Source organism: Melanotaenia boesemani, chromosome 4, assembly GCF_017639745.1.
Source record: "Melanotaenia boesemani isolate fMelBoe1 chromosome 4, fMelBoe1.pri, whole genome shotgun sequence".
In the NCBI taxonomy this organism is placed as follows: domain Eukaryota; kingdom Metazoa; phylum Chordata; class Actinopteri; order Atheriniformes; family Melanotaeniidae; genus Melanotaenia; species Melanotaenia boesemani.
This window is the reverse complement of record NC_055685.1, coordinates 7,604,783-7,631,359: the sequence shown is the minus strand read 5'-3', so window position 1 is coordinate 7,631,359 and position 26,577 is coordinate 7,604,783. Positions and strand designations below refer to the sequence as shown.

At 38.1% G+C, this 26,577-nt stretch overlaps 1 protein-coding gene across 2 annotated transcripts; it reads left to right on the top strand.

The window, feature by feature from the left end:
* Nucleotides 1–1,218: 1,218 nt before the first annotated feature.
* On the top strand, nt 1,219–25,205 carry mcoln1a (mucolipin TRP cation channel 1a). Of its 2 annotated transcripts, none has more exons than XM_041982317.1 (14): nt 1,219–1,394; nt 8,689–8,966; nt 9,566–9,733; nt 10,530–10,686; nt 14,504–14,585; nt 14,846–14,942; nt 16,427–16,526; nt 17,417–17,523; nt 17,687–17,836; nt 18,975–19,076; nt 19,239–19,361; nt 22,727–22,933; nt 23,087–23,217; nt 23,762–25,205. In XM_041982317.1, the coding sequence occupies exons 1-14, from the start codon at nt 1,364–1,366 to the stop codon at nt 23,796–23,798; spliced, it is 1,770 nt and encodes a 589-aa protein (XP_041838251.1). In that variant the 5' UTR covers nt 1,219–1,363; the 3' UTR covers nt 23,799–25,205. The 2 variants fall into 2 exon arrangements, with proteins under 2 accessions (XP_041838251.1, XP_041838249.1); XM_041982315.1 differs by having other exon boundaries at nt 8,686–8,966.
* The last annotated feature ends 1,372 nt before the right edge of the window (nt 25,206–26,577 follow it).

Below are 26,577 nucleotides of genomic sequence, written 5' to 3'. Positions count from 1 at the left end.
CAGGGGTCTGTTCTGGGTCCTTTTTTTGTTTATTTTATATTTGCTGCCTCTGCAGCACATTATCGGCTCTTTTAAAGATATTTCTTATCATTGTTATGCTGATGATATTCAGCTTTTTATTTCTTTTAAACCTCAGGATGTTTTTAAGATTCAGACATTGCTTGGGTGTTTGGATGCTGTCAGGAGCTGGATGAATGATAACTTTCTTCAACTGAGAGTCTTGGCCCACTTGCCTCATGCATTAAGCCCTCGGTCAGGAACCTTGGGGTAACCCTTGACCCTGTAATGTTCTTAGATGCTCATGTAAAATTACTTGCTCGCTCTTGTTTCTATCACCTCAAAAACATTGCTAAGCTGCGCCCAGTTGTTTCATCATCTGAGATGGAGATGATCGTTCATGCCTTCATCTCATCCAGACTGGATTACTGTAATTCCCTCTTCACATGTTTAAACAAAAAATCGCTTGACCGTCTCCAGTTGGTTCAGAACGCTGCTGCAAGGCTGATATCTAAATCCCCCAAATTCACCCATGTCACTCCTCTACTAATCCAGCTGCACTGGCTGCCCATCTATTACAGGGTGCATTTTAAAATTCTGGTGTTTACCTATCAAGCCCTACAGGACCAGGCACCTGGATACATCAGGGATCTCCTACAGCTCTACGTGCCCAGCAGGTCCCTGAGATCGAGTCATCTAGATCTGCTGGTTGTTAAACCAACACGGCTGAGAACTTAGGGTGACAGAGCCTTTGCAGCAGTGGCCCCTGTCCTCTGGAACTCCCTTCCTCTAGGCCTGAGATCTGTGGACTCCATGACCTCTTTTAAAAAGCAGCTAAAAACACATCTATTTAAACTTGCTTTTACTTAGTTTTATTTGTTTTTATTATCTCTGTATTACTGTTATTCGGTGTTTTATCTTGTTGTTAAGCACTTTGTGAATTTATCTTGAAAGGTGCTATATAAATAAACATTTACTTACTTATTGTAGAAGGGGGAACAAACAAACAAAAACCACTTTCCCTGCTTTATAAAACATTTATTAAGTATTAATGGTGCATTTATTATTAACAGATTTGTAGTTTAAAACTTGGTATAGACATTCACTATAGGGGAATCATTTGTCAAAATGTATTAAAAAGATCGCTGTGTGTGACTGGTCCAAACGCTAGGAGTCACATGATCACGTGTTTCAGTCACATGACCCAGGAGCGGAAGCGAGTTTGCGCAGACATCAGCAGGAGCGAGCAGAGCTCTGCCCAGCGGCATCAATGCGCTGTCGTTAAATGTATTTTTCCCTGTGCGGTAAAAGCAACTACAAGCTCCGGCTGTATCATTCACATGTTTATTGGCGGATTTCGTGACACATGGCCGCGACGGGACACGAGCACCCTTCTGGTAATGCAGCGACACTCTTTGTTTTGTAACATTTCATACGGCCGTTGGTCACGGTGCCTCGTCTTACTCATGCGCAGTTTAGCTAGTTCTTTGGGTATTTTTAATTACCCCCCAAAAAATATTTTAGCAACATTTTGGTGTGTAAAAATGTTAAAGGTGGTCGTCAAGGCATAAGTAATTACTGTATTTTTGCTCTTCCATGTAAAAGGCAGCTGAGCTACAGTAAGTTCCAGTTTCAACAAATATGTTTCCCCCAAACATCTCTTTAACTCTGATGACTATGTACTTTAATCCTTGTTGGACAAAGTGGGATTTTCCCTCTCCACTCGTCCATTATTCATGTCAGATGAGTCCAGCTGGAAGACAATAACAGAAAAATGGTTTAGACCTTTTAGTTATCATATGGCATAACACGGCAGTAAAAACTGAATGCCTGCTAGAGATGAAGTATTACTCCTTTTTTCTAGTTACTTAAACACTCATGTGAACTAGCAGAGATCAATTATATCTATTAAAGTCAACAATGCAAGATACAAAGTTTTTCATGTTTTTAATTTCATATTTAATTTAAAATGTTGAAGTGTTTGTCAAGATAATCGTAGTTAGAGTATATTTATGTATATAAAACCGTTATTAACATTTTAACAGTGAGCTGATCGAGTTTTGAAGTTAAAATAATTATAGTTGTAGGGTTATTAGTGTGTTTGTGAGGTTTAACTATATGTATTTCAAGTTGTAATTACAGCATTAGATCACCCGTTGTAGTAATAGTCGTGGTTATGCAGCCATGGTTCAGAGATTGCTGTGTTTATGTGATTTCTTGCATTTGTTGCTCAACAGAAGCCCATCATGTCTCAGTGGTGGTACCACCAGAGCCCATTTAGCAAATCATCTCAGTTCAGGCATCTGAAATCTTTCATGCATAATAATGACTCAGCCAGTTTCCTAAGCTTCTTACATGCATGGTTGGGTCTGCAATTTATGTTTGAGAGGTTTTCTGTGCGGGATGGATAAAGGGTGGCTTTGCACAGTGTAATTTTCTTCTGTATTTTGAGGCATTATTGTAGTGGCTGGAAGACTTTTACATGGTTTGTTTAGACAGTACGTTTTGATTCCATAAAAATCTTTCACCTATTTTGATTTACAGGTCTGGTTTATGGAGTTTTGTCACACAGATTAATTTGTGCTTTGTGAAGGACTGTAAATAGTATGTAAACACCTTTAACTTACAGGGTCAGTTCACTTTATTTTATCCATTTAATCATTCAAACACTAATTTATTTATATATTATTCATTGCTTTGTGACACGTCTTTCCAGGAAGTTGCTGCAACCTAAGATCACGGGTTAGGGGATGTAAAAAATTTTCAAGATGTTGAAATTCAACATACTGGAACGTATTTATGTAGAACAACATTAAAATACTTTAATTCTATCATTTCTTAAAGGAGTTTTGATTGATTTATTGTTTATAGATACATTATTTGTTAGAGTTTTTTGCTTTTTATTAGGTAATTTTTAATTCAGCATCTTCAGTTCTTCCTCTTCACTTCTCTCCATGGTGCCGTAGTGGCAACAGATGTTTCAGAGGTGGAAATCTCAAACTTTAACATATGAAAACCAAAACTGTAGCTTCAAACTACTGCAAAGAACTGATGTATCACTGTTCATACAAAGTATCACCTCCTGCCTACAGATAGTCTAGGGAATGGTTATCAGCAATCACCATTTTTGCATTCAGCATATTTTCCTTTAGTTCAGTGTGAGTAGAAGTCTTGGATGCTCACACTGTGGGTGGCCTTACGCTGTGTACAGCCAGACCAGATCTCAGTACAGATACATAGTTGTTGACAGATTTCCAGTTACTTTAGATTGACAGGCAGCTTCATCTGTATTTCTGCCAGCGCTTCAATGGCGACGGCGAACCAGAAGAGCCAGATATTTTCATAGATTAATTCAGCTTGAGCGACTCTGTCTGCTTAGTGTCAAACCTGGTAGCACGGTCGATGACCTGCACCTACTTTTGTTTGTCTGATAGATATCTGCCGTGACGATTGACACTACTGTGATCTAAGATATGGAAGAGGCTTGCACATTTTGTCTGCATGAAATGTTAAGTGGTCGGACTCTTTCAGCCATTTGTCATTTCTCTCACCAACCAATTATTTATACCAGTTCACAGCAACAGGCTCATTTGTATCGGAGAAATTAAAATACTGTCAATCTTGGCAAACTGTACTCTCACCAGGTGCTCATCTTGGTGTTATTTATTAGCAGATAAGCCTCCTTTCACAGTAACAACATGTGTTTGTTAACACAAGAACTAAAACCTGTAAAGATTGTTTTGGTTAGTGTCTGAAACCACATGTGGTTATCATAAATTCTCAGGTACAAATATTTTCTTTCAGCAGCTCAGGTAGGAATGTGCATCTTCATTGGTCTCACGATTCAATTATCTTGTCAACAATTTAATTTGGTTAGATTCCATGATGCATCATAATGCATCACTATGTGTTGTATCATCAGTTTTCTTTATCCCTGCACATTGCTACTTTCTTTATCAATGAATACAAGCAGTCAGATCATTATGAACTCCCTCTATATTTATAATTATTTCAGAAATCAACCTGAATGTCCTGATATTGACAAACATAATAAACATGTACATAATAATGTTATTTTCAACTTCATTACTGAACTTTATTTTTCCTTTGCTGGAAAATCAAGAGATATTACTATACTCTGACATTCGGTAATCAAAAATGGTTAAGTAGCCCCCTATTGCAAGATTTCTTGCATTAAATAATAAATCTAATAAATCTTTATTTGTATAGCACTTTTAAAAAACAAGGTTTACAAAGTGCTGAACAGCACACAGCAAAGTAAGGTAATAAAATCAACAAAGAAAAGACACATGCATGAGTACATGTCAACAGACAAATATATGTCTGACAATAAACAAGTCAGAAATAAAGTAAATAAATAGGTTATAAAAAGGTCAGTCGATAAAAGTGTGTTTTAAGAAGTGACTTAAAGATGAAGCTGATGGTGCCAGCCTTATCTCCTCAGGCAGGTCGTTCCAGAGTCGAGGGGCTCGGACCGAAAAAGCTTGGTCACCTCTGGTCTTGAGTTTGGACCCTGGTACAGCTAAAAGGGACCTGACTGAGGATCTAAGGCTGCGAGGAGGCTCGTAGGGTGTCAGTAACTCTGTAATGTAGCTGGGTGCCAGATCTAAACGAGCTTTAAAAGTAATCAGTAAAACTTTTAAATCAATTCTAAAACGTACAGGGAGCCAGTGCAGCGAGGCAAAAACAGGGTAATGTGTAAAACCAGTGAAAAGCCTGGCTGCTGCATTTTGAACAAGTTGGAGGCGAGAGAGGGATTTATTGTCAAGACCGGAGAGGAGGAAGTTTCAGTAGTCGGGTCTGGAGAAAATGAGTGCATTGACAACTTTTTCTAAATCGGGCCGAGAGAGGACAGGTTTGATTTTACTGATGGTGCGGAGGTGAAGGAAACAGAACTGGGTGACTTTTTTGATGTGAAGATGAAAGATAAGATTGGAATCAAATATAACACTTAGGTTTCTGGCAGAGGGGGTGATGTTAGAAGAGAGAGGACCAAGACTGTCTTCAATATGGGCAGTGAAGTGAGGAGGGTTGATTAGGATAATTTCAGATTTAGAACTGTTGAGTTGCTGAAAGTTTTGTGCCATCCAGATGTTCACATCGTTGAAACACTCTTAACACAGCAGATAGGCTTCCAGTGTCCCCTGGTCTCAGTGGGAGTTCGTATATCTGTATATCTGTGTGTCATTCACATACCAGTGGAAGGGCACATTTTGGCGGGCTATAACGTGTCCAGTACGTTTTGTCCCTTCAGTCTTTCCGTAGTCAGGTCAGACAGAAAATGCAAGTTAAAGTGTTTTTCGTGTTCTCATTCATGGCCAGAAAACATTTACCTGCAAATGGTCTATTCAATTTCTAATTGAACACAGGGAATATGGCTAAAGGAAACATTTGCTGATGGACAAAGTTGTTTTAATTCCTTTAGTCTGTTCGCGCATGCTAACTGCTAGCGTGCCAATACAAGTTTCCATAAACGTTAGCCTTAAGCTAACTCATCGGTTTTTAAGCATTTTGGTGTGTAATGTTACTGTTTTCACTGAGAAAATGTATGAATTTCCTGTGAGATGTTGACGTATTTTCTGCATGTTTGCTTAGTTTTATCTTTTCCTAAGTAAAGGTTTCAAAACCTCGATATTTCTCGGGAGACATCAGATTATAAGGGTTTAAATGATGTAAAGTTAATATATTGATAGATATGGCACCATAAAAGTAATCCAAAACACAACATAAAATTTATTACTAACAGTACTTTGTAGAAATAACACAGATTAATTTGTGCTTTGTGAAGCATTGTATAGTATGTAGACGGTGTTAAGTTATAGGATCCGTGTATTTTATTTTTTTAATCATTCATACACTCATGTATTTGTATATTTATTAATTGCTTTGTGACATGTCTTTCCAGGAAGTTGCTGCAACCAAAGATCATGGGTTAGGGGATGTGAAGAATTTTCAGGATGTTGAAATCCAACATACTAGAACATATTTCTGTAGAAAATGGAAATATAAATTGTAATAATTTACCTTTTTTTAAATGAATGATATTGTTTATAGATACATTTTTTGTTTGTTTTTTGCTTTTTATTAGGTAATTTTTATTCAGCATCTTCAGTTCTTCCTCTTCACTTCTCTCCGTGGTGCTTTAGTGGCAGCAGATGTTTCAGAGGTGGAAATCTCAAAACTTTAACACATAAAAACCAAAACTGTAGCTGCAAACTACTGCAAAGAACTGATGTATCACTGTTCATACAAAGTATCACCTCCTGCCTACAGATAGTCTAGGGAATGGTTATCAGCAATCACCATTTTTGCATTCAGCATATTTTCCTTTAGTTCAGTGTGAGTAGAAGTCTTGGATGCTCACACTGTGGGTGGCCTTACGCTGTGTACAGCCAGACCAGATCTCAGCACAGATACATAGTTGTTGACAGATTTCCAGTTACTTTAGATTGACAGGCAGCTTCATCTGTATTTCTGCCAGCGCTTCAATGGCGACGGCGAACCAGAAGAGCCAGATATTTTCATAGATTAATTCAGCTTGAGCGACTCTGTCTGCTTAGTGTCAAACCTGGTAGCACGGTCGATGACCTGCACCCACTTTTGTTTGTCTGATAGATATCTGCCGTGACGATTGACACTACTGTGATCTAAGATATGGAAGAGGCTTGCACATTTTGTCTGCATGAAATGTTAAGTGGTCGGACTCTTTCAGCCATTTGTCATTTCTCTCACCAACCAATTATTTATACCAGTTCACAGCAACAGGCTCATTTGTATCGGAGAAATTAAAATACTGTCAATCTTGGCAAACTGTACTCTCACCAGGTGCTCATCTTGGTGTTATTTATTAGCAGATAAGCCTCCCTTCATGGTAACAACATGTGTGTGTTAACACAAGAACTGAAACCTGTAAAGATGGTTTTGGTTAGTGTCTGAAACCACATGTGGTTGCCAATCATTTTCCTTCAGCAGCTCAGGTGTGTTAAACATGGCTTGGCAAAGTTAAAACTGGCAGACTTGACGCTTTATTATTTTGTTATATATATAAAGTAAAATGCACACTCAACATACAGACATTTTTTTAGGACAGCATCAGTTGTCAGATCTTACATTGTCATACACAACATTGTCTTCTGAGGCTACCTGTTTGTTTTTGTTGTGTCCTGGATTGTTGCTTGTAAAAAGATTTACTTTTCTACTGACTTCTCTGCGTCCTCTAGATGAAGACCTAATAAATGCTTTCCCTCAGAGTTATTTCATTTGGGCACTTTTCTTGTTGACAGTTAGTGCTGTATAATATTGAACACCCATGGTTTATTTCCATCGGCTTCACTTCTCTTTTGCATCGGACAACTCTGCTAAGCTGGTGGTTTCCTTTGCTGACTCATTGCATCTGAGTTGGGATTCATCCTGATTCAGCACTATCATCGATGTTACATGCTGATCTTTGAGGATCCCCCTCTAACTCCTGTGATCATATGCTCTGCAAATCAGGCAAATAAGTAGAGCACATAAAGAAACTGAATGACCTCGCTCTTCACTTCTTCCAAGCAGCCTGGTCAGGCAATCTAAAACCATGTGATAAGAATTAGGAATAACTGGCCTGCTTTGTGTTGCAAGGTTTTTCCTGTGGCGTGTGGTTAGTTGCTGTGGAGACGTGGCACATAAATCAGATTTCTCTTTTTCATTATATCTGGTTCAACTACATTTCTACATAGTAGAAAAATTGTTTAATTTTGAACTCATTTGTCTGCATTTGAAGTGGTAATGTGTATGTTTTACTCCTTAAATGTGACAGTAATTTAGCAGCTCAGTGTTGTTTTCAGGAGTTGTCAGTAGTCTAAAATCCCAAGTAAAATTGTATTTGTTTCCACATGTTCTTGTAACTTTGAAAGGGTTAAGAAGATTTGATCTCAGAGCTGGAGGGGAGAGAAGTGGAGCTTAACTCAGCTGTAGACAGTGAAAGTGTCAGATGGAGGTGAAAGAGATGAAAGCTGGAGGAAGAATGTGTGGAACAAACAGGATTCTTGTGCTTGACTGCTCTTCATGACAGAGCAGTATAAATTTACTGTTTATAGCATTATTAGTGTCATAAGAAGATGAAAAAAAAACCTCATAAACTAGAAGCTATGTGTCTTCCCCAACCTGAGCAGGTGGACAGATTCACTGCATCCACCTGTGACATGGCATTTAGTTGATTTTGTGAAATGTCGGCCGACCTAGCTGGAGTTGATCTGCGGCATTCTCAGCAGAGATATACTGCTGCTGCGTACGCACAGTCCTGGGGGTGATTGACCCTTATTTGCCCAGCTGTGTCTCTTCTGCTTTGGCAGACCATCAGCCTTTCTGTTCCTCTTTCTGTTCTTCTGTGCCACAGTGGAGACATGTGAGAAAGATTTCTGACAACAGAATCAGATGTACGCCTTTATTTTTAACTCTTTCAACAAAACAACTAAAAACATGTTTTTTTGTCTGGTATATACTGTTCTACAAACATATGGCAGCTAATGGATTTACCTTTACATTCTAGAAACACCTGCTTGTACATTTCATAATCACAAAGGGTTTAAAAACAGAGTTTTATGCAAGTTAACTCTCACTAAATGTGATACAATTATGAGGTGCAAAAACCACATAAAAAAATCAAACATTCTTTATTTTTTCCAGCAGAGGAGGAAGACCTGTCCTCCTCAGTGGCTCGATATGGCTCCGCAAACAGCAGCAGCGAGCATGACCCTCAGAGTAACAGCCATAACAGCAACATTAGCAACCACAGGTTTCCCACGACAACCACGGGTCACTGGGTCAGGGCCGACCAGGAAGAGGAGGACATTCGCAGGAAGCTGAAATACTTCTTCATGAGCCCTTGTGATAAATATCACGCCAAGGGTCGCAAGCCTTACAAGCTAATCCTGCAGCTGCTCAAGATCATTATTGTCACAGTACAGGTAGGAGATAAAAGAAGTAGAGGCAGTGTGACGTGAATGCAGTGTTCTTGAATTACCTCAAATGAATTCAGACTGAAATCTGTACTGGCATTCTTTATCGCTTTGTTTATTTAACTGGGTCATTTCATAGTTCTCATCTTTCTGTTCTGGGTAATTTACGAGGTACAGAAACAAAGAGAAAACATTGTTATTGCATGATAGATAAACCATAAATTACAGACTATTTCCTAAACGTAAAGCCTGCTGTAAAGTCATTCCTGGAACGTAACACCTCAGGGAAGAAAGAATTAGAAAGGAAAGAATCTCACCAAACCACACTGCTCCTCAAGTTAATATATATATTGACATTTTTGAAATGAGAAAATCATTTGCATGCATAGTGACTTGTACCTTTTTCAAGTAGGTAGGTAGGTAACCTCGACTTCTATCTTTGTTTCTTTAGTGCAGTTTTTTGTGTGTCTGCTCTGCAGCAACAGTCACGTTGACAGAAAATCTGCTATTTGACACTTTTGAACCAGTAACTGGTCCAGTTCATGTGAAACTGGCTTTTTGTTTCTTTTCAAATCTTGCTCATTTTGATTTTACTCTCTCTGCTTCAGTTAGTGCTGTTTGGGCTCAGTAACCAGGTGGTGGTGACTTTTAAAGAGGAGAACACAATGACCTTCAAGCACCTCTTCCTCAAAGACTATGATGAATCTTCAGATGATACCTTTGCTGTTTACACCCAGCAGGACGTCTATGATCACATTTTCTATGCAGTGGAGAAGGTATGTCTTTAAAAAGGTGTTAAATCTGCTTAAATGTATGAAACTATGGATAGTCAAAGATTGAAATTGTCCGGATCCCAGAATGTAATTATTAAGAAAGAAAACTAATAATGGAGTCCAATTTCAAAACGCAACATTTGGGCAGTGGTACTTATTGTCATGATTGCTCAGAAATGACTGGATTACCAGCACACCTTCACCACCTGACTCCCGACTACAGGGATTGGCAAAGTTGGTCCTTGAGGGCCACAGTCCTGCAGGCTTTGGATGTCTGGTGCAGCACACCAGAATCTGATTAATGGGTCAACATGCTTAAGCTGTAGAGGAGAGCCATTTAATTTGAAACAGATGTTAGAGCAGGGAAACATCTAAAACTTGCAGGACTGCATCCTGTTGCCTGTTCCTGCCCTACCCGGTTGATTAAAGAATTAGGGGTGTAAATCACAAGTTTGATCACTGTATGGTATGGTACTGGTTCAATGATTCAACATTTGTTGATTGAGCTGCAATACAAATTCTATTCAGTTCAATTCAGGAGCCAGCAATTGATATAAGACAATACCACCTGCTGATTTAACACAATAAGTTATTCTGGCAAGTGTTTACACGCATCACATGTTTAAAAAGAATAAATATTTTTCACATCCGCAGAATTGTCTCACTTTCCGTAAACAGCAGTAGAAGAAGAAACAAGGGTTTCCAACTTAAACACAGCTGTATGTGCATATTTATTGCTGTCTTTCTGATGTCAGTCTCTCCCTCCTTAATGATTTTGTTTGTTTGTTTCCTCCCCCAGTACCTGGCCTTACCAGAGACCACAGTAGGACGCTACGCATACGTCTACAATGTCGGTGTGAATGGCAGCGCGCTCTCCCTCTGCCAGCAGTACTACAAGAAGGGACGGATCGACCCAGCCAACGATACTTTCAGCATAGACCCTCACGTCCTCACAGGTGTGTAAAACTTCCCTGTGAGGAAAACGTTGCCATCTTGTGATTTTTATTTATTTATTTATTTTTTTGCCATCTTGTGATTTAATAATGCTAACAGTGCTTGAAAGCTCCCCTCAGCTCTGGGTAGTGCTAATGTGTGAACCTTCTCTCAATGTGACAAGCTGTTGCTGCATAATAACACTTCACATTTAAAGGTGGGGGTTCCAGCTCTAATTTAGGGCTAAATCAAACTTGACATGACAAAATGGTATCAGTTCTGCAGTAAGACACCAGGTGTGATTATCTGTACACTCACATGAATGTTGCTGCTCTAGGAGGCATCACAAGCATTTCTATCACCTCAAAGCAAACTAAGTAGGAGAAATGTTTGAAAATCCCGAGGCAGCTGTCAGGGAGGGTGTATTCTCAAACCAAATGCTACCCATGCTTTTTTTTAAAGAAACAAATCGATTAACAGCTTTTGAAAGCATTGACGCAGCTGCTGGTGAACGCCTGTAACATTTGGGTATTAAAAACTTAATTAAAAGGGACCAATATAAGAGCAGCAAACTGGAACGTCTGTGGTATAGAAATCCAGGACGCTGGATCCACCTTCACACATCAGGAGAGGTTAGTTACTGTAACATGAAACCTAATGTTAGCATTTATGTCAGAACGAGCTTAGAGCCACAGCTGTGTAAAAGTTAGCTTGTTACTACTTTTGTACCATCAGATTGACTTCACTGAATGTGTTCAAAAGAAGAAGGAGACATTTACTGAACAATTTCCATAAACTGCTGACTTTGCCATGATGACTTTAAACTGGGATCAGACCCAGTGCAAACAAGTCAGTTTTACTGGATCTGTTTATTTGAAAAGTACAGCTGTTGCTGATTTAGGGATGTAAGGAAATATTTATTGGTCCTGCAAGTATTGGATCTTAATTAATTAAAATATTGAGTTTATTATTTTTTATAAAGTATAAAATTATTGCCTGTACTCATCTCAGTTATTTCAAGCCCTTTAAAAAATGAATTAAGATCTTTCTGATGCACTAGTTCAGGGATCACCAACTGTGGACCTGTTGATCCCCAGTCCTGCAGATTTTACATGTTTACTTGCTTCAATACACCTAATTATACCTTATTAATGGATCATTAAGAGGCTTGTGCAGAACTTGACAACAAGCTGTCATGTGGATCAGGTGTGATGCCGCAGGGAAACATCTAAAACCTGCAGGACAGGTGGTGATCCTCCACTACAGTGCAGCATATTGATATGGGCTCAATATAAAGCCATAAAGATTTTGCAGCTGTAAATGAATGTTTGCAAATTTCAGAGTTTGTATTTGTAAATCAGGTTTGTCATCCTGCAAAATACATCTGCCCGAAATATTCAAGTTTGCGAATGTGCAGAAAAGGGTTTGCATGGTTGTAAAAAAGATTTGTATTTGTGGAAAATAGTAGACTTTCATTTGCAAACATCCTTCCACAGATCGAAGCACAAAACTGCATGTGAGTTGCAAATTTCTTTCTCCGTCTATCTGATTGGATGGTGACTAATCAAACTGTCCAACCAGAGACCAGACAGCTTCCTGTCCTTCCACATCGCAGCAGGCTCTTATCGGGGAGTAGATACTTTTTAAGGATGGATGACAGTGCAGTTGTGTCTGAAAGTGAATATCCAAAACTACAGGTGCTGTAGACTCACCCTCTCTGCAAACCATCTCTTTCGCCTCCACCGGCCGTTATGGTATTCGCTCAGGTTGTTTTCCTCCGGCTGGCCTCTATGCACCTCTGTTACAATTTCAATGGTGCTTCGATTCTGGGGTGGTTGCTGCGTCAGTTGGCCGCGTCCAGCTCTGCCCTTGACAGCAGCTCCTCTGTGGGAGGTTGAATATTTTACAGTGAGTGAGAGTGTGATGTGTCCAATAACAGTATCATCTGCTGGGATCTGGTACATCCCACCACTACCCGGGGGGCCAACAACCACATACAAGCAGGGCTTTCTTTTAGAGGAGCTAGGGAGAACCATGGTGATCGTCTTAATGCAACAGTGGCTACCCTGGAATCCAAGCACCGTTGAAATAGTTACTGCTGTGCACGGAAAGGCCATCATAGTTAATCACAGTTAAGATACTTTTTACTTGAGATACTGACTTTATGTTGACCTCATGGCCTTGTCTTTTAATGTATTATAATAAATTCTCAAGTAACACTTGAAACTTGGGTAGATTTTTGCAATACTGTCTGTTGTATTAATGTATTGTTTTATTAAATGACTTCTTATATGAATTATGATCTTTGTATGAAACAAAAATCACAGACAGGGACTTTAATTGTCATTGAAGGGCTACCCATACTATGTTAAGGACATTATTTTAGCTGCTGAGAATTTATCAGCCGTCATCACATAACAGATATCCTTTAAGTAACATAAACAGGCAGTTATAAACACTCAATGCATTGTGGTAATGAGCGATCTACCATGCGACACCGGCCGTCTGGTCAGTTTCCACTGCCTCTGGGTCATAATTGGTCAGGGGCAACACATCCTAGTGGATGGAAATTCACTGTCAGTTAATGTTCCCCTGTTTTCAGAAGGATGTCAGTTTCACACAACTCTGAAATTTATTCTGCTCATTTTTTACATTTTAGCAAGTCTTGAAATTTTCACACCTCTTAAAATTTGGTTGGATATAGCAGTGGAAACACCTCCTGATGGTCACAGAGCCAGAGAGGGGGCCAGATCTCGAAGGAGAAACTGGCCTTGACACAACACCGGCCGCTTTCTCTTTTATGAGAAACTGCCCTGAGACCAGAGCGACACCCCACGGTGTCACCCGCTAAGTCTGATCCCAGTTTGACGTCATCATGGCAAAGTCACAGTTTATGGAAACTGTTCAGTAAATGTCTCATTCTTCTTCTGAACACATTCAGTGGAGCCAATCTGGTGGTACAAAAGTATTAACAAGCTAACGTTTACACCGTTGTGGCACTGAGCTTGTTGCTAACATGGTTGCTAACATCAGCTTCATATTAGTGACTAACGTCTCCTGGTGTGTTGGATGAAGGTGGATCTAGTGTCCTGGATTTTATACCACGGTCCAGTTTGTTGCTCTTATACTGGTCCCTTTTAATTAAGTTTTTAATACCCAAAAGTTACAAAGGTGCTGCAGCAAGAGCTGTGTTCAGCGGTGCTGTCGATGTTTGGATTGGTTGCGTGGGCACGGCGGGTGCCTCTGTGTGATGTTACATCTGGAGAAATGACAGCAGACAGGAGATCAGACAGAGAAAATCATGAAAAAAAAGATTGTTCAGGAGTCTCAAATCACGAGTCCGAGTCGAGTCTCAAGTTACTGGAAATGCGACTCGAGTCCCCATCTTTGCTGCACATATAGACTAATTTAAAAAAAGTATTCTGTGTATCGATTAATATTTTATCCACATGGGATTACATTATTTCCTTTATTTGTAAAATGTTAACATAATGTCTGTAAATGCTCAGTAAGGGAAGAATGAAGTTCTTGTAACCTTGTTTATAAACCACATGCAAGAATCTAGTCAAAGAAGACATGACCTCAGAGTTTCTTACTTCTTCATATCATTGTATTTGAGTCAGAATTTAAACTGCTTTGGAGAAAGTGACATCAATAGTGGAAAGTACATAATTGAAGGGTCCTTCTTTACTTCATTTCATCATGTATCTCTGATACTTGACCACATTCTCAGTTTAATATGTTTTTCTAGCTTTGTACAGAAAAGATAAAAAAGAGAATGACTGTAAAGTATATGAACATATTTATGACTTTTTCCTGCTTTTTCTTCTCCGTCTTCAGACTGCATCGGCGTCAGTCCTCTGTCTACCCCCCCAGCTCAGCTCACCAACAGCTACAAGAACTTTACCCTCAAGTTCCACAAGTAAGGCTTCATTTTTCTCCTTGTTTGGATTCCGATTATCAGTATCTGATGTTGACACTCAACAAGTTACTTATCTGTCTTCCACACACGCGCGCACATATCACACATTCAAACATACAAGAACACTGACTCAACAGGTGTTAGTACAAAAGCACTGACAGAGGAATGCATGGTTTTTCATGTCGCCCTGAGTGTGTTTGTTTTAATCTGCCTGGTAACTTGAAGATTAATCAGGTTGTTTTTGTGTTTGTTTTGTCCAGGTTGATAAATGTTACCATAGAGTTCCAGCTGAAGGCGATCAATATTCAGACCATCATCAACAACGAAATTCCCGATTGCTACACATTTTTCATCACAGTAAGTTTAACACTTAAAGATAAACGTGTCCGTAATCCAAAGGCAATTGTTGCCTGGAGAGTTAATGGGTTGATTCTGAGTTATGCTGTAGGAGTTACACAGGGGCCGCCATCTTCACAGAGCTATTTACACATGATTTGTGTGTCTTTATTTGTTTCTATGCCAATTCACCGCGCTCAGTTCAAATCCTGGATTTCTAAGAAAAGGGTAAAAAACCTACGCTGGTACACAGCTTCCTCCTCTAGAGGCTCTCGAGATCCCTACGAAAAACCTGGTTTTGGTACTTCAAGATATTTGTAATACTAATAATTACAATAATAATTACCTCATGAATATAGTATTGTTCCTTTTACTGATGTCATTATAATTATTAACTATGATTATTGATCATAGATCTTTGTGATATTATATAACTATATAATAAAGTATATATGACGTAGTTTATGGTGTGTGGCGAGTCCACTCTCTTTAGACAGACTTTTTTTTTTCTTTTTTTTTTTGTATACTTGTTTTGTTTTCTTGTTTTTAATTTGTTGCCTTTATGTTCAAATAAAACCTTCAATTCAAAACCTGCATGCCACATTTTCAAGCTACGTTTGCTGTTTGAAGCAATTTTTGCAATTATTTCTAAGCCTCACTGATTTTTACTTGGTTATTTTTGAAATTACACAAAATATCCATAAACAGATCCTGCTTATAACTCAAATATATAAATACATTTTTTAACAATAATTTGTACCACAGACACATTTGGGACAGAAAAACTACTTTTAAGGTATGTTGACTTTACATTTTCCCAATAGGGGAAATTTTAAATGCCTTAAAACATTTTTATTGTTATGTTATTATTGCCATAATAAAAGAAATGTCTCACTTGCTCTTAGAATTGACAGGACGTGAGACTTTTGATAACAACACAGACAAATAACTTCTCTTTCTTTAGTTACTTTTCCTTTTATAAGTTCAACAAATGCAAGTTATTGTAACATGTTAGAGCACATCAATATGCTGTCCTTTCATGGAAACTAAGTATTTTATCAAACGGAAAGTAACCCCTCATGAGATAAGGCCACTCTGTTTAGATGTGATATAACATAGCAAAGAAACACCAGATTCCAAAAGCATATGGCAGGCGTAAAGACTGGAGGGGAGTCGCAACACAGGCTGTGATTGTTCTCTGTCAGCACATGACTCTCTGGGACTTCACATGAAGCACCACAAGACAAATACATGCTGTTTCTAATGTTTTAAATGACCTAATACGTGGTGTAAATAATGGTTAAATGATCAACTTATCAGTGACAAAAGGAAAAACAAGTTTAAATGGTTCTTCACATTGACTTACTTCTGATATATACATAGAAATTATTATGTTACATTCTACAGTGTGATTAATTATGCATTTACATTTCCTGAAATATTACTGTTGGTTAAGGAAAACGTCGAATTATAAGAATAACATATTGATCGCCTCTCTTTTCTAGATAATTCTGGACAACAAGGCCCACAGTGGGAAGGTGAAGATCTGGTTAGAAAACCAGGCAAAAATCAAGGAATGTAAAGACCCAAGCGTTTCTGGACACGGTGAGACATCAGCAGCCTTGTTTCTAACATAATGAGTTATAAAAGTGAAATACCCCCACCTCCCCTGCAAGAGTTCGAATTTATAAATGTGAACCGGATAAGAGACTGTGCATAGCTTGAATGTGAGAGCTTCTCAGATATTTAAGTTTTTTTATATCATGTTTTTTAGACCAGTAATGGACTTTGTGCCTGTGAGCCATAACGATTAACACAAATCAAGATGTTGTTGTTGGTGTGGCAGCTCTGAAGCATTTACTACTTACCTTGATTTCAAGTCTTACACATAATGTATTTAACAAAACTTAAGTAGGTAAATAAATAAGAAGTTTTCCCCTTGCGAAGCACACATCTTCACCTGAAATGTCAGAGTATGGGAGAAAATGGGAAAGTATTAAGCAGTCCGTCTGATGGTAGTGAAATTAAACAATTAAACTCATTTCACTTGTAAAATGTTTTGCATGCGCTGGTGTGTGTTCAGAGATCATGGGATATCCTGTCATTTGTTTCCTTTGGTCTTCCTGTAGTTTGATGGCTCTTTACAGGAATCACAATCAGCTGCAGTGACCATTACTGTTTGGTGGGTGGAAAGTGGGCAGGATAAACTGGTGATCACATGAACGCACTTTAGTTTGGACTTTGATTTACTGTATAAGGGGAACTTTTAAAAACAAACTACTGGGCAACAAAAAACTCTAGCAGTATACACACAGCACAGCACCAGTGATTGTACCAGTAGCCACTGAGCTAAAAAGTTCAAGAACGTGAATAAATCCATGTTAAAATTTACTGAATCAAAGGGAATTTTTAAATCCTGCAGCAGCAGGATTCTGTAGCCAGAGTGGAGTGAATAATTGCTTACAGCTCTGTTTTGTTTTCCTTTAAACTCACAGCTGAGAACTATACACGTGTAGCGTTTGATGTGGCCGTAGCTCTGGTGTGTGTGCTGTCTCTGCTGCTGTGTGGACGGTCCATACTGCGAGGCATCATACTGCAGCAGGTGAGGATATGCTGTAAAACATACAGCACGAGAGCTTTGAGTTACAGGACTATTACCAGTCCCCTTAGAATAATCTTCTGTAAATAAGTTATCAAAAAGCCTGATAGTTGGTTTACAAATAAGTTCTCATTTCCCTGCTCTTCTTTCTGTCTCTGCTCCTCAGGAGTTTGTGCAATACTTTAAAGAGACTCTGGATCGCAAAGTGTGCTGGACAGACCGGCTTGAGTTTATTAACGGCTGGTATATTCTCCTCATCGTCAGCGACGTCTTCACTATCACTGGCAGTATCATCAAAATCGGGATTGAATCAAAGGTCTAAAATCAGCTCTTTATTTATTTTTTTTTTACTGTAATTTAACCAGGAAGAGCCTCATTGAGATTAAAACCTCAGCAGCAGGACAGTTTAAAATTTTACACAAACAACACACATTCAAACTGACTAAGGTTTTATAAACAAAGTAAAAACAGGTTAAAATATTTAAGAAAACAAATTCAAATCCCCAAATTAAGCAGAACTTCTGTAAACAGCTGAAACTGCCTCCAAATCATCCAACATTTTCTTAAAAGCCTCCAGTGAGACCAGGTCTTGATTTTTCAAGTCTTTCTGTAGTTTGTTCCAGACAAAGGGAGCAGCTTATGTGAAAGCCCTTTTTCCCCATCTCAGTTCGTATCCTTGGGACTGAAAATGATAAAAATAACTCCTGTGAACTAAGACTGTAAGGTCCTGATCTCTTCAGATGGAAAAAAAGTTGAGAAGTAGGAAGGAAGTAGACCAGTAACAGCTTTGTGAATTAAACTATACCAATATGGACAAAGAGGACCATCCAACACACCTGCACAATAAACAATGACGACTAAGTGTAAGGTGTGCCTTTTTATTTTTTGTTATATTCTTTTATGTGTAAAAGCTTTTAAATTTTGTTTTTAATATGCATAATTTGTTTTTATTATGTACAACACTTTGTGTTGCTTTGTGCATGAAAATATGCTCTATAAGTAAAATTTGATTTGATTTAAATTAGAAAGAATTTGTCATCACCTCAAACCCCTGTGATACCCGGTGTCCCGAGCACATTGACTCGGAGATGAGGCATGCATGTACAGAACATCTCCATCATCTAAAACTGACACAAAGGTGGCAGCAACCAGCCTTTTCGTATTAAAGACAGGATTTTATCCTGAAAGTAAAACCTAGCTTCATTTTCAACCTTTTTACCAGCTGATGAATATGTAGTGTAAAAGAAAGAGATTCATCAGTCAAAAGATGTCTGTAACATGATACAAACTCAACATGTGAATCCTGCCAGGTGACGACTGGGGGCAGGTTCTGCTCCCATTGCTCTAGTTCACATCAGAGCTTAACTTGCTGTACATTATGTAACACATTCATGTAAAATGTTTAAAATGAGCATAATATCATATTATTCTCAAACTTGTTTGTTTTCCCACAGAATATGTCATCTTATGACCTGTGTGGGATCCTCTTAGGGACCTCCACTCTCTTGGTGTGGGTTGGGGTCATTCGCTACCTCACGTTCTTCCAAAAGTACAATGTGAGTCACCGATCCTCTGATACTGAAACGTCCTGCTGATTTAATAACTTGGTTGATGGAGAGAAAATGTTTTTCTAATAGTTATAGATGAAATGTAATCCATTAGTCTATGTTGCCTTTCTCGCTGTAATCTGATCTTCCTCTGTGGTGTTTACACTACAGATCCTCATCATCACACTCCGAGCAGCGTTTCCCAACGTGATCCGGTTCTGCTGCTGCGTAGCGGTCATCTATCTGGGTTACTGCTTCTGTGGCTGGATTGTTCTTGGGCCGTACCATGTGAAGGTGAATATGACTACTATGACTACTGTTAGGTCTCAAACATCTAAATGTCATCATCATCATCACTGGTATAAAAGTGTGATATCACACACATACAGTGACTTTCAGGTTGGAAAAATTAATTAAATGTTCAGTGTTTTAAAATTGGCCTGATCCGTCAGCTTTCATCAAACGATTTAACAGTTGCAGACTAAAAACTGAAAGTCTTTAGTAAATCTTAGGAGTCTTACTGGAGTCACAGTGCGCTCCCGTCATCTCCTTCGTTAGGTTTAAGGTGGTAATCTCCGCTGTTTCATGTCAGTCTTTCTCTAGTCCTGGGTCTGCAACAATATCAGACGTGTTTGATATTATCACAAGTCACAGTGACGTAACACAATCAACAACCAACAGATGAGCTCTGACAAAAGCAGAAACAGGAATGCTGACTGTCAGAGTCATAGACATATATAATGAAGCCTTTATTGTAGATATCTATGGCCAGAACAACAATAAAAATGGATAAAAAAAAAAAACTAAGAAGAACCAGTGATAAAACGTTGTAGGTGGACCGTCCAGAAAGAGAAGCCACCATAGAAAGTTAAAATAATAAAAAGAAAACAATCCTTTTAAGTTTGTTTTTACCTTTTAAGAAAATACATCAGAAAGCATAAATATATCAATAAAATGATGTCCAACTTAGCAAAAAATACAATCTCACCAGATGTTTTAGGTCTGAGCCGTTAAATAATAAACTCATGGGACTGACCAGTAGCTTCCCAGATGTAATATAATATTCCAGATGTACCCAGAAATAAAAGTAACCTCTGAAGAAGAGTTTTCCACCAACCACTAACATACAACCTGAAGCCTGTCATCCTGTGGAACTATGTAAACTAGTGAAATTACTAGTTTACATAGTTTATTGGGGGGGGGGGTCAAGAGAACGTTTCAGATGTGTTTTCCTGCTGTAAAACCTGGTTGATGAACTGTTGGTTTAGATTCTGGGTCATGGTCATTGTTAGAGTCTGAATGAATGCAACTGGATTTTTATTTCTGTGTTCTTGAATCCTTTTTGTCTAATCTGAAAGTCTTCTTCAGTTCTCAGCCGAAGAAGTTATTGTAAAAAATAAATTGTTAAACTTGTTAAAGCTTGTCAATTTTTTTCAAGAGGCAAAAAAATTAAGGTTTATAGATGTTTATAGTTTCAAGTGAGAACAGTTTTTTTTTCTTTTCTTTTTTTCTTTTCTTTTTTTCTTTCTTCTTATTAAATGACAAAATGAGAAAAACACCAGAACACCCTGGACTTTACTTAGTAACAGGCCTTGTAAATGTTATTGTACCATTTTGTACATACCCCTATATGAAGATATGATTTAGGCCGTTATCTAGTTGTTGAAGCGACCAGTTGTGATCGTCACATTTTTAGAAACAACATGAATGTTCTGGTATTTAATTTTATCTCTTCTTTTCTCTGAGTGACATCTTCCCATACCACTGAATGCAGCACAGGCCTGAAGCATGGTTGGCTTTCTGAAGGGAGATATGTTATTTTCCACTCTTTTGCAAACAGCAGCAGGTCTTTTTTTAGAAATATGTTTGTATATCACTGATATCGATGATGAGGGTAAAAGGTTTCTTCTGGTGATTCTTCCTGATTAGTTGTATTGTTTCAGGCATGGCTGCACCGTAGAACAGTACACCTACACTTCTTAGAAATGTCCCCACGCCTCTTTTACTCTCAAACAGATGTTCTCAAGTTTTTGGTTTTCATTTTGAATGAAGAAACATGAAAACATTTTCCTGTCTCCTTATAGCTTTTTCTTGTATTGTGTGTATTCATTTATTTGTGCACATGGCTGGTGATTCTGGAGGTGGTTGGAGGAGTCAGTATCTATAAAGCTTTGAAATTTGTATCACCTACAGATGATGATGATGATGAATAACAAACTCTAGGCTTAACAGGCTGATCAAGGTCTGACAGCTTCATTTTTATGCTGCCTCATGGTGCCTTTTATTTTTATTTACATGTTTACCGTAGAAAGCAAAGTTTAACAGGAGTGTTTAACATTCTGCCTGTTAAAGTTCAGACCTGCTCATGTAAATATTGACAGAAAGGTTTAAGGGAGCTGCCAAACTTTTGTTTTCCTTTAACCCCTTAAAATCCTGCAATTTTCAACTAAAATGTGTGTTTATGTATAAAAGACTAGTTGTGGACCAACTGTTTTACTGGACAACATTTACTGGACCCTTGCTGATGTAACAGGACCGTTTTTATTACAGTTTCACCTAAACTGGAGTACAGTATGGCCTCAAAGATAAATTGCTTTTGTGACTGGTCTGAAATAAGTGTTTTACTGAATCTAAGGTTATGGCTGTAGCTGGGAATGATATACATCAGGGGTGTCAAACTCAAATATATAGCGGGCAAAATAAAAAAAAAAAATTGGAACAAGATGAGGGCCGGACTGGTTCAGTGTTTATTAAAAAAAAATTTTAAATGACCTTATTGCACACATTGAACCTGGAACTAACAGTGCCTATCAATTAAATTTCAAGTTTATTTATATTGCACATTTTCTGCAACATCAGTTGCTCAAAGTGCTGAAAAATAAAATCAAACACTCCACAGTTAAAATAAAAGCACTACACAATAAAACAATAAAAAATAAATCAATAAAACTGGAATGAAAAGTAAAACAGGCGAATGTCAAGCTCAGTTTTGTTCGAAAGCCAGTGCAAAGAAGAGGGTCTTGAGTAGAGACTTAAAACCAGAGATAGACTGAGCAGCTCTGATGTGAAGGGGAAGCTGTTCCTTTATTAGTTATTGCCTATAAAACAACATTATTCATTAAATAACTTATTTTAAAAAGTCTGTTCAAGTCTGTTGCATTTATTTCTTATGGCTCTATATGCATTTTTCTTTTTCAGAGTATCTTCAAGTAAAAACATTTTCTACAGGCAAAAATAATTTCCTCATTTGAAAAATCAAATACCCTGTAACAGCAAGAGAAAAAAATTAAATTGCATTAAATTTTCATTGCATTCATTGTGAAAGTTATAGAATCTAATATGGCTGCCAACCTCTAAAGCCACAATATAAAATTAGATGAGAAATTTTACTACCATCATAAACTCTGGTTCATATTTAACATTTTTTCTCACTTACAGTCTGCCTTAAAACTATTTAACACTCTGGTGCTTAAAGAGTTAATAACTCTAATGTCTGAAGAGTCTTTTTTCCCTGTCCACATGCTTGTATCTGTCGTGGTGCTTCGTTTCAAAGTGTCTTCTTCCGTTTTATTACATGACTTCTTCTCTTACGACAGTTGTATAGTTGACGCGAGTCGTCACTTGTGGCTCGCTGCTTCAGCTCATCTGTTTCTTCACAGTTTCGGTCCCTGTCCATGGTGTCGGAGTGCCTTTTCTCCCTGATTAACGGTGACGACATGTTCGTGACCTTCGCTGAAATGCAGGACAGCAGTCCTATGGTGTGGCTGTTCAGCCAAGTTTACCTCTACACCTTCATCTCTCTCTTCATCTACATGGTCCTCTCTCTGTTCATCGCTCTCATCACAGGCGCTTACGAGACCATTAAGGTAGGATAATTACTGACTTTTTGAAAATGATTGCAAATATCTTCAGTGGCAAAGAGCACAAAAATACCCCCACTCCCTCATCGCCGTCATCCTTAACATAGCGTAGTAGCTTAAATAAAAACATAATTAATCCATTTTTATTTATCTCCACAGCATCAAACCCAGGAACCACTGCACATCACAGACCTACACGCCTTCATAGCAGAGTGTACAGATGCACCAAACTCCGGGAAGTTCAGAGGCCTGGAGACGTCACCTTGCTCCTTTTTCTGCTGCTGTGACAGGTGAGTGCATCTCTCTTTACCTCCCTAAGAAAAAGTCCTTATTTTTTAACAAACCAGTAAAATAAGAGTGAGCAGAGTCTATTTAAACCAGACACTGTCAACAGTGGACACCGCGGCAGCTTCATGCTTACATCAGGAGAAGGAAACTGATGTTTCCTTTTTCTTTAAGAAAGAACGGGGAAACTTTGTTGTTTTTCGTAGAATCATGATGTATTTATTACTGATAAAAAATGCACATGCTAAGTGAGTTAAATTACCTGCGGTCAAGATGCTAAAACAATAAAATCCCCATCTCTGTTTCTGCTGTATCTTTAAAATACAAGCTTGTTTTAGTTTGTTTAGACAGTTCAGTGAAGATCAGTTTTGAGAAATATAACTTTTCTACACTTCTACTATTTTTATATTCTTTTTTTAGTTGTTTTAACAATATCTGTGGAGCATATTTCAGTCAGTTCCATCATCATTAAATAAGAATACATATGGTAATGTCAGATATCATGACTGAAAATAGCTGCTTGAACGTCTTTTCTTTGACTTCCCTCAGAACAACAACATATGAAGACGTCCTACTGGTGAATTAACGTTGACCTCAGTCATGTTAGAGGCCTCATAACCCCCCTCTACTGACCAAAGGGACACGCTGCCAGTCTCTGGATTCCCAGCATCTGTATAAACATTCTGCATCTGGGTCAAACTTCGGTACTGAAGGGGGAGTTACCATCAGCTGGTTCTTCTCTGAGCTTTTGTTTTTTTTTTTTTTTTTTACTCCACTGAGAGCAGACTGTGGGCAGAAAAAGGGCTGGACCTCTCCTCTGTTTGAGCAGGACTAAACAGCATCACAGATGACTACCGCATACACATTTCTATTTTGTTTTTTGTAGAAAAAAAACACAATATTGAAAATACCATTTATTTTCTGTGTATATTGACGCACATCTTCTGTTGGAAAGAGACCATCTGTTGGTGCTGTTTTTAATGTTGTTTTTTTTTTTTTTTTTTTACCTTTGTAGTATTTAAATTAACACAATTTTCTTACAACCAATTTTATTTATGAAAATTTTATTTCTAGATATTTGATTTAAAGATCATGTTGGGACATTTAACTAAAGGAGAAAAAGAAACCTCCACATCTAATCAGAAAACAGAACTACAAACAGACCCAACGTGAAGTTGTTTTCTCTGTAGCTGTAAACCAGGTGATGTGATTTGTTGCGTTTATCTTACTAATAATCAGTTAAGGGATGCACAGTCAGCGTAGCCTGTGGTTACTTAAAGGATGAAACTCGTAAAGACCCATGTGTGTTTATTTAATGATGTCAAACTATCCTCAAGAAGCAAAAACTCCTTCCTTTGAATGCAATTTAACATGTTAGTCCTCTCCATTTGATGCTCCTTAACAAACTGTCTCTGACTTGTTTTTATCCTGGTTTTGGGTCAACTGCAAAAACACAAAATAATACCAGCAGAAACATAATAATGCCCTGTCTTTGTGACTCCTAGTTAGTATTTTTATTATCTTTTCTTTAACTTCTGTCCTTTTGGAAGCATAAATAAGTTAGCTTTCTTATTCTTTGTACCGCAGCGAGCGCACAATAGATCAGTTAACACGACAGTCTGGGTTTCACAGACTGTTTGTTGAGATGATCTCTGGTCCAAGAAGCAGTATAAGATGACTGACATGTTTTCATGTCATTTTTCGTCCAACATACCAGCAACATCACATTTTTTAACTAAATATGCTGGTGGACAATGAGTTTAATGTGCCAAATTTATCTGTTTTTAAATGCTATGACATGTATGTGTATCTTATCTTGTATTACCAAGATGTATCCTTTTAAAAATGACATGTTTTGTTTGTACAAATTAACTGAGATGCATACAGTGTGAGTTGATGTGTAGTCATCTGCTTGATGTCCTATATGATATATTACTAAACTTCTGATGAAGTTTGACACTGGATTATCTTTGATATTAAAACATCAATTTATGATTTTGTGTGCTGATTTGATCTTCAAAGTCTGGTGTAGTTCTACTGAACTGTCAGTAGGGGGAGCAAGTACTCCATGTGTTTGAATCCATTCAACATTGCTTAAAAGGCACAATAACTTTGTTAAAGCACTTGGTTCACAGGTAAAGGTGGTACTACACTGGGGACTTGAGATTACATGTGATTCTGACTTGAAAGCCTTGCATGTTTCCCCTGAGGCGTAGCAGCATAGAGCCTTTAGAGAGTGGTTTACGATTCTGCATCCTCTCTTCCAGAGCAGTCTTGATATGATTAGCTCATTTCCTGGTCATTTAGCCCTCCAAGCAGGGCTTGGCAGCTGAGGTAGCACATCTTTGCTTTCCACCCACTTAACTTAATATCATACATTATGTAGGCCTCTACTGCTATGACTGTGCCTTATGTTAGCGTGTGAAACAGAAGGAAACGATCATAGTTTAATGGATCCAATAAACATGTTTTATTTATCTTCCTGGAGTGAAATCTGATCCATACGCTGTTTATTTTTCTTTCTTTTTTTCACATGATGAGTACAAGACTGGTTCATTCAATGGCTTTTCTGATTTCAGAAGCTCTGTCAGCTGTCGTCTCTGTGTACTGTTGTCAGGTGTGGTCCTTTGTTAATACCAGTTTGATCTCAGTTAGAATTGAAATGGGCTGACTTGCTGTTTGAACTTCAAGGCCTTCATGTCAACAAAGCATCTTAGATCAAAAGTACCTTTTCTTTAACCGTTCAATATATCCCAAAACAATGAATCAGCAGGCGCCTGAAAGTGGTGTGTGTTTTTATCTGTGTGTGGGCTTAAAGAGCGTGTTTGTGCCTCAGTCGGTGTGTGCAGCTGTCTTCAGCATGACCTATTTTGACAGATTGATTGCCCACAGATCACACTAAATAAACAGATTTAAAAGGAGCAAGCCTGAGTATAAAGGCCATTTGAATTATTAGTCCATCCTAATTCTGTTAAGGATTTTTAACAACAGCCCAATGCTGAGCCACACCCTTGTCTAACAACATTACAAAGCAATCTGAAATGGACGGGCGGGATCGGTGGAGATTTAGTAGCTTTTTCATCTCGTTATTGTCTAGAAAGTAAAATATAAAAGGGAGCCAAAAGTAATTTACCTCTGCTGGATCTAAGAACCGTCTCCTCTAGGCATGAATTTGGGTTTTAGATTGAAATATAAATTTGATATCAACTAAACTATTTTCAAATGACTACAATGGAAATTTCACTTCAGTGTTGCAACTGCTAACTATCAACAAGTTTAAAGATTAAACTTAGGGAGTTTGGATCTTCCATCTTCCCCTGGCACAGTGCCTCTTTCAAACTGGAAAGGCTGACAAAACCCCTGCC